Source organism: Balaenoptera ricei, chromosome 15 (assembly GCF_028023285.1).
Source record: "Balaenoptera ricei isolate mBalRic1 chromosome 15, mBalRic1.hap2, whole genome shotgun sequence".
NCBI lineage: Eukaryota > Metazoa > Chordata > Mammalia > Artiodactyla > Balaenopteridae > Balaenoptera > Balaenoptera ricei.
In genome coordinates, this window is record NC_082653.1 from 73985370 (window position 1) to 73994231 (window position 8862).

Consider the following 8862-nt stretch of genomic DNA (forward strand, 5'->3'; position numbering starts at 1 on the left):
GCTCCCAGAGTTACCGTGAGAAGTCAGTGTATGTTAAAGCCCTTCACAGCCTAGAGCCCTAATTATTAACAGGCGAGAGGGGAGGGGCCGTCTCCTACCTGTCCATCGAGGCTGTTCCCTCGAGTCCCTCCCAAGTCAAGGTCTCCGGAAGAGCACGTGGAGCGCCCACTGCACTTTGAGCACGAGCCCAGCTCTAGCCATCGACGCCCCGCCCCGCGGTCCCCACGGAGCCTGCGGCCACACACAGCTTCCACACTTTTATTGTGTCTGGGGGCATCGGCCAAGGCCTTAAGGTTTTTCGTAGCCCGTGGGCAGAGGGTTGACCCGGGGATTGTGGAGAAGAGTGTGGTTGCCGTCTCCCCAGGAGAAGGGCTGTGGAGAGAGGGAGGGGGAGCGAGGCGTCAGCCTGGGGGTCCCCCGCACCCCCTCGCTCGCCCACCCGCACGCACGGCCAGTGTACCTTGGTGCGGATCCGGAGGTGATGGTAGGGGATGAACTCTGGGCGCTCGTGGTGGCCCGAGTGGAGCCAGGAGTTGAGGGTGCAGAGGGCCACGCTCGGGAGCGCCAGCGCGAAGGTCAGGAGGCGCCAGGTGCGGGCTGCAGCGGGGAAAGGCAGGGGTGAGAGAGAGATGGACCGGGCGGGAGTGGGCGGCGTCGCCAGGACCCTGGAAGGTCCTAGAGGCAGGAGTGGAGGACAGATGGACAAGGTCAGGAAGCCACAGGATCAGGCCCTGGCTGCACTCACCTCCTGTCCCTCCGTGGTCTCCCTTGGCCGCACTGGCCAAGCCCCGACCCAAGGACCTCAGAGGCAAAGCCATGTCGGTGAGAGAAGCTGGGGACAACGGCACCGTCCTTTCCTTCTCCTTCACTGAGGCCTCGGTTCCCCTCCCCTCTGTTCCCGCCAATCACCTGTTGAGTCTGTAACGTGGGTGGCTATTTTTAGGGGGTTTCTATATTTAAAACGAGGCCTGACTGTCTGGAGGTCTTTCTCTCCAGACAGCTGCTGTACGGTGCCTCTTATTTTGGTAAGGGGACATTTAAAATACAATATGCCATTCTTTTTATAGTTGTGGGGAATTATTTTGCTCAATACTCTATTCCCAGTGGCTGGCACACAGTAGGCCTTTAATAAATCTTTGTAGAATGACTTGTGTCCTTTTGAATCTCAGGTTTTTTCAGGTGTAAACTGTATAATAATTTGTACCTTAAATGATCTTTATGAAGTTTAGGTAAAGCAACAGAGGATTGTGCCAGCCTACAGTCTGGCACGCAACAGGAGCTCAGTATACGTATTAGTCACAGTTCTTTGCAAAGAGCAGAACTCCCTTTAACTAGCTTTAAAAAGATAGGCAATTGTGAATCTTAGGTAGCTCGCAGTATCTCTGGTACCGCCAGAAACAAACCATCCTGTGGGCCAGCTGAGCAGACAGTTCACACTGCTGGACACTGAGTGCCAAAATCTTCATCAACGCTGCCATGGAAAGTGTCACCAAAATTTAATCAATAGTCAATCTAAGAAAGACATAGGGACTTCCCTGGTGGTCCAGTGGGTAAGACTCCCCGCCCCCAATGCAGGGGGCCCGGGTTCGACCCCTGGTCGGGAACTAGATCCCGCATGCATGCTGCCACTAAGAGCCCGCATGGCGCAACTAAGACCGGGAGCAGCCTAAATAAATAAATAGATTAATTAATTAATTTAAAAAAAAAAAGAAATGGAAAACTTTATTGGAGGCAACCTGAGGGTTATAACCAGGGAGACAGTCTTTCAGAAAGCTCTGAGGATTGTTCCACCTGTTAGAGGTCGAGATACAGTTATGTAAATTTTTGAGACAAAGGGTTATACATCAATGTAACATACTGACAGTTTACATACTCCAAGAAGGCATGTAGTGGGCTATTGTGACCCCTTACAGGATTGAGAAAGGAATGTTATCTCCAAGGAATTACCTTGCTGGCACCAGGAGGAAATTGCTTTTTTGGGGGGGTGGAGGGGAGCGAGTAGGCATTCCTGTGTCTTCTAAGGGTATCTAGTTAATGTATAAGGCAGATACACAATGCACACTAAAGGGGAGGGGGTAGTGGCTCAGACGGGCAGAGAACTTTATGCTTAAAAATTTCCTTGTCCCGCCTTAAAAATTTTATTTCATCAAAAGCTAGATTCTTCCACCCTCATCCCCTCTTGAAAACGGATTCTTCATGAAACTTGCATCCTTCAGTTGCTCCCTTCTCGATCAAAGAATCATGTGGGCACCAACTGGCAACACCTAGGTCATTGCCTGTGCCATAGCTTTGAGAAAGGCTGGGACATATAGCTCTGTCTTCTGCCTTCAGGAGGTAGGAATTGTATCTTGGAGATAATGTAGGACGAGTATTCCAAAGATGCTGGACAGCCACAAACTTGACAAGTGTCTACTGCTAAGTATGTTATTTCAGTCTGAAAAATCAGACTACTTGGAGGAAAAAGAAGAAAGCACATGCAGGGCTGTGTGAACCCTAGAGGCTCTAGAAAAGTGCAAGACAGGGCAGGGCTGACATCTGCCTTGTCCGTGGTTCTGTCCTCAGCACCAGCACAGAACCTGGCATGAAGTGGGTGTTCTAAAAAGGTGTATTTAAGGAATGTTTGGACCGTGTTACTTTGGATAAAGCTATAGAAACACCTTTTCAGAACTACAGTCCAACAGGATGCCCCCAGCTTTGATCAAGAGCTGATATACCTGATATGAATTTAATATATAAAAGAAAAATAAGTTTTATGTATTGATACCTAATCTAAATATATGAAAGAAAAATGAGGAAGGTATATTTTCAAGAAGGGGCTCCATACCTGTTCCTCCTGATGGGTCTAAACTGGTTCTACTTGTCTTTTTTCAGCTTTTTGTTTTGTTTTGTTTTTAGTAACTTTGTTGAACAGTTAAATGTTATATAGTGCTGCTAAATTTTTCCCACGCCCTCACCGAGCTGTAACAGAATTCTTCCTAGAGTTGCTTTTTCCCAGTTGTATTTTGGAATTGCTGCTGAGAAGATGGGACCTTACTCCAGTTAAAGTTACTTGGCTTCTTTGTCCATACACAGTCCCCTCAAGCCCCCTCCCTACTGAATGATTATGGCTCTTGGAGAAAACAAAAATGAAGGGGGTATTTTTACCTGAAAAGGTTCTAGGCGCCCCTCTCTCCACTCAGTTTCGCTGGTCATCACCGAACAATTCCCTGGGGATTCCCATCCCTTGGCCTCAGCTTGGAGGTTCCCACGAAGAGCTGGTACTTGGTCAATGGCGCAAGCGTTGCTAGCATCCTCTGCTGCTGTTGCCCTCTTGTGGCGCACCTGCCCAAGTACACCTCCTGCTGAAAATCCGATGAGCCCATACTGATAAATGTATACACTGGCATAACCACCAACACAATCAAGATGGCGAACATTTCCATCACCCCTCAAAGTTCTTTCATGCCCCTGTGCAGTCAGCCACTCCCTCTCCCACCCAGCCCCAGATAATCACTGATATCTGCTTTCTGCCCCTATAAATTAGTTTTGCCTATTGTAAATTTTCATCTAAATGTAATTGCATATTATGTATTCTTTTGTGTCTGGCTTCTCTGGTCTAACATCATTTTGAGATTCAAAAGGAACAACTTCTCCTCTCTCCTGTCCCTCAAATCTCACAATTTACAGAAGGATTTAGGGAGGTAGTAGGCAAAGGTATGTTACTGGAATCCTTATATTCTTGGTATGGACAAGCATAATATTAAGTGATGTCTCAACATCAGTGATTAATAAATTATTTCCCTTGTGTTTTATAAAAATTATTTAAAAATTATTTGTTGGTCTTCCCAACAATGTGCTATTAGCATAAACAAAAATGTGGAGTTCGATGAGAATTCAAACAGCATAGAAGTGGCTCAGAGCATCACCCATCCCGTTTCCAGGCTTGCTACCTAAGTCCTTTTTTTTTTTTTTTTTTTTACTTATTATTCTTATCTTTTCATGCGTACATGTGTTCTCTTTTTATTTTTTATTTTTTTAATTTTTGGCTGTGAGGCTTGTGGGATCTTAATTCCCCAACCAGGGATTGAACGGGGGACCTCGGCAGTGAGAGCACGGAGTCCTAACCACGGGACCGCCAGGGAATTCCCCTACCCAAGTCCTTGACTCCACTTTTTCCCCTAGCTCTGCACCTCCGACTCAAGTCTCTTCAGGCACCACATCCTTTTGCTTCTACTTCAGAAAGATTTCTCAACTCCATCCTCTCCTCTCTGTTGCCAGTTCTACTGCCTTACGTGCAAATCCTTGTCATCATTTGTCTGGATTATTGCAAAAGACCCCTTATCAGCCTCCCCTGCTTCCATTCCCTGCATTCTGGTTTATCATCCATATAATCCACCAATGACAGCTCTCCCTTAAACCCCAGACTCCAGCATTAAATCTGATGCCACTCCCCTGCTTCAAAGCACCTGTGCCTAAACGCCACCCACAACATGGCCTGCAGAAAAGAGTTCAAATGCTTCAGCACGGACGGCAGAGCTTCTCAGCCTGGCTTTGCCCCACCTCTGCAGCTTTACTCGCCGTGGCCTTTCACACCTCTGTGCTTTTGTACTTATTTTACTTCCAACTGCCCAGAATGCCCTTCCCCCTTTCCTGTCGCCTAAACTTGTCCTTACTTATCATGTGAGCCCCAGCTCCATTGAAAGCTTTCCCAAACTCTCCTATCACACTTGGTGTGGTGACTGCTGCGGCGGCATTGAGAACCATCACGAACGTCTGGTCACATGTCTGACTCCCCAGTAGACTGAGCTCCGCGAGGGCAGAGGCTCTGGCCTAGTGCCTGACACAGTAGGCACTCAGTAAATGGTAACTGAATCAAGGAACCACTTCCGGCTGCTCCAGTTTGTTTATGCTAAGACTCAGATTCTTTTATCTTTGTTGTCCTCCCAAGATACAATGTGGACACACTTGGAAAGTTAACCAAAGGGACCATGAAAGTGACCACACCCAATCTAAGTCTTCCCAGTCAATGAGATCATGGTTATTCCTATAGCAATAACAGAGAAAAGCAACTAAAAACAATGCTGTTTACTTGGGTCCAGTGCATTTCATCTACGCATCTGTACTAATGAGATTATCTGTTCTAAGAATTTCCGCACGTTGATTAAACCTCACGACAACTAACCAAGAGACGGACTATCACCCCATTTTACAGATGAATAAACTGAGGCACCGAAAGGTCTTAACCTTGCCAGTGGTCATCCATACGATAAGTGGCAGAACCTGGACCCAAACGGTCTGGCTCAAGAGAGCTTCCTGCTAATTTCTCTGCTATAATGCCTATCTCAGTAGGACAATTTTGAAAAAGAAACTACCTTTCCTCCATAATCCCACCACTTCTAAGAATAATATCTTCATGTTTGCATGTTTCTTCAGGCTTTGCCAACGTGCCTACATATTCTGACTACTCTATAGTCATAGTTCAGCTACTGAACAAGAGAAAACTACTCCAAGCAAAAGATGAGTCTAATTTTGCTTTCCGAAAAGAATTTGTGCATCCTCTTTTTACTTGTGAACATTTTCTGGCTCATTCATATTCTTTCATAAGGATATTTTCATGGCTACATACAATTTTTATTTAAAATCCCACATTTTATTCATTTCTTTTATTATTGGAATGTCATTACTACAGAAAATGCTGTCATGAGCATCTTCAGGCCACACACAGAGCTTATTTTTTTTGAATCTCTTGTGTAGGAATCATTCTCAGGAGTGCAGCTGATGCCCTATGTAAGAAAGGGCCTTTGGCCTTCATAAAGTAGACGCTCTTCTGAAAGTCTGAATGGCCGCAGTTCAATTTGCTAGTGTCTGAGACTGAGCCAAGCCTGATGACCGTGGCCCATTCATGGTCTTGGGGGCCCTAGGAAAAACACAGCAGTTCTGGCAATGCTCTCTGAGTCAGCTGGGACACAGTCAGTGCAGTCAGCCCCTGTGACAATTGAAAGTGCCACAGGTTGCCAAAAACTTCGATCTTGTTAGCCACCATAATCCATCACTCTCTCTGTGACTATCATAGCTCTCCCCTCCTACATTCCCTGTCTAGCCTGGGCTTTCCTTACCTCTTCCCGAGATTATTGTGTTTCCTACTTGGCCTTTCTTCCAACTGCCTTACATAAGGCTGTCAGATACGTTTCTTACTGTAGGGCAGAGCTTCCTTTTTCCACAGCCTGGGACACATAAAAAATGTTAACAATGATTTGTGCAGCACACTGGGATAAAGGGTTGAGGCTGCTTCCAGCTGGAGGTGCCTGGCCTAGTGCTTCTGGCCATCCCAGGCCCCACCCATCTGTCCTAGGGGTTAAAGCAGTGGTCTCAACCCTGGCTGCACACTAGAATTAGCCAGAAGTTTTACAAAATTCTTTTGCCTAGGCTGTACCCCAGAGTAATAACAATAATGTACAGCCAAGGTTGAGAACCTTTGAACTAAAGGGGTATCTCAGGTTATCCTTAGTAACCTCCACAGGTTACTCCTTCTTTCACTACAGTGTTTCCCTTCTGAGCCATGTGTCCAGGGTATCAATAGACTAAGATCGAGTCCTGAACTTGGGTGTGTGCAGCTCTCAGTAGCTGGACTGTGTCACATGATGATAAAATTTAACTTCACCAAACCGCCTAAGCCTAAATGATTGTGTCCGGGCTGGGGGTACACAGTGGCCTAGTGGAAAGCTGAGAAAGCTGGACCTGACGGAAGGCGGGTGCGCGGGGTGGGGTAGGGTGGTGAAGGCAGAACGCAGCGGACACCTTGGGAACAGTAGTAGAGGCCCGGATTTTAAGGCGGGAGGGGCTGTGGTTGCTTAAGGGAGTTAATGGAATAACTGGACTCCAGGAAGAATATGGAGGGTTGAAAACTGAAAAGGGCAGTGGAGGTGCTCGTCCCGCCCCTTCTACCCCGGATAACGCCCGTGTGCTTTCGGGGCTCATGGGGCGCCGCATCAAAGGGGCTCGGCGGAGGCGTCTGTTCAGAAACGCCCCCTGCTCTAGGTGGAGGCGGCGGGCCCCGCTGCTGCCCATCGCCATCCCTTACCCACTGAGACCCCGCACCTGCGTGTCTCCTGCATGACACACCCGGAGTGCAGCCGAGACGGGGCCGGTAGCCCCCACTCTCCAGAGAGGGCCAGACCCCAGCTCCGGGAAGGCCATCCGCGGCGTGGCAGGGGCCCAATCCCGAGAGGGCTGACCCCCGACGGAAGGCGGAGAGAAGCCGGCAGCGGCAGCGCCTGGCTCCGCTGCGAGGGAGGCCGCCAAGCCTCCACGGCTGGCAGCCTGCGCAGCGCCTTCTGGGAAATGTAGTCCCCGCAAGGGGCCGAGACCCGGATGCGGAGGGTCCTGGGCATCCTTACTCAACCTCCGGCACGGGGCGCTCCTTCCCCCGCCGCCCTGCTTGCTTCTCCTCCCAAAAACCCGCCCCACCGGTCCCCAGGCCTTCCCAAGATGGGCCGAATCGGTCAGAGCAGTGAGCACACCGTAAAGAGCCACCGAGGAACCACATCCCAGTCCCTAACTAGAATGTGAGAGGAAGTAGCAGGCTGGGGCGCCCGGGCGAGCGAGCCCTGGTGGAGGTGACCGGGCCTAACGCGGTGTGGTGGCACCTAAAACCTCTCGCTTAAGGAAGGACCGAGAGTGAGGAGCTGGCCTCTGGCAGAGAATTTGAGGGAACGCCCCCAAACTCAGTAATCAATAGAAGCGACCTTGTAACGCGATATTTCAAAAAATCAAAATGAATGCAAAAAATTCATGGTGAACAAAATATCAAAATATCGAAGATTTAAATAAAGACAGGCATCAACCCTGTATTTTCTCCACCCTGCCTCACTCACCTCACCCTAATCATGGCCCTGGTTCCAATAAAACTTTATTTACAAAAGCAGGTGGCTGGCACAGGTGGTAGCTTTCTGACTTAAAAGTATATATAGGGGGACGTCCCTGGTGGTCCAGTGGTAAAGAATCCACCTTGCAATGCAGGGGACAAGGGTTCGATCCCTGGTCAGGGAGCTAAGATCCCGCATGCCGCAGGGCAACTAAGCTCACGTGCCTCAACTAGAGCCCGGGTGTGGCAACTACCGAGCCCATGCGCTCTGGAACCCACGTGACACAACTAGAGAAGACCTGCGCACCGCAACTAGAGAGAAGCCCGCGCACCATAAGGAAAGATCCCGCATGCCTCAACAAAGATCCCACGTGCCACAACTAAGACCCAACGCAGCCAAAAATAAATAAAATTAAATAAATAAATAATAAATAAACCTTTAAAAATATATATATACGCATAGATGTATCATTTATCTTGATTGCGAGTATTTTCATGCTCCCTTAAATTTTGCACTAGAGGCTGGTGCCTCGCTCATCTAACCCTAGTGCCCCTCTGCCGAGTCCCCTCACCTTTGGGAGCCACGTATCTGCCCTGGCACCCAGAAGTGGACTACATCTGGAAAGGACCCTGATTTTGGTCTAAGTTCAGCCACCAGCTGCCTGAGTGACCTTGGGCCAGTCAGGCTCCACCTCGCCCTCTGTTGACCCCCAGAGCTGTGTCTTCCCAGAAGGGGCACCTTTTTCTTCACGTGGTGTCACATAAGCTAGAGGAGACTTGGATCATAGCTGCAAACCGGGGATTAGGAAGCTGCTTCGTTGCCTCTAACCTGCTTCTTGACACCCACAAGGCTGAAGATTAGACACTGCAACACTGCAACAGAAAACCCCCATGCCTCCTCTACCTTACTGGTCATCAGAAAATAGCAGCAAGAAAGTGGCCCATTTCATTCACACCTTCTAAATCTCATGCAAGGACATTGGAAGAACCTAATATGCAAGGGAAGCTAAGAAATGTAG

The 8862-nt window shown here is 48.6% G+C and overlaps 1 protein-coding gene across 1 annotated transcript; it reads right to left on the bottom strand.

The window, feature by feature from the left end:
* Positions 1-244: 244 nt before the first annotated feature.
* LOC132349645 (cytochrome c oxidase subunit 6A2, mitochondrial) lies at positions 245-886 on the bottom strand. The gene is made up of 3 exons (XM_059898206.1): positions 746-886; positions 461-597; positions 245-372 (listed from the first exon to the last, which is right to left on the bottom strand). Exons 1-3 carry the CDS (start codon positions 816-818, stop codon positions 289-291), a joined length of 294 nt encoding a protein of 97 aa, XP_059754189.1. The 5' UTR covers positions 819-886; the 3' UTR covers positions 245-288.
* Positions 887-8862: the final 7976 nt, after the last annotated feature.

Coding starts and splice junctions, on each gene's coding strand:
- LOC132349645 (XM_059898206.1), bottom strand. CDS start 818: ATGGCTTTGCCTCTGAGGTCCTTGGGTCGGGGCTTGGCCAGTGCGGCC. Junction 598..745: donor AGACCACGGAGGGACAGGAG/GTGAGTGCAGCC, acceptor TCCCCGCTGCAG/CCCGCACCTGGCGCCTCCTG. Junction 373..460: donor ACCTCCGGATCCGCACCAAG/GTACACTGGCCG, acceptor CTCTCTCCACAG/CCCTTCTCCTGGGGAGACGG.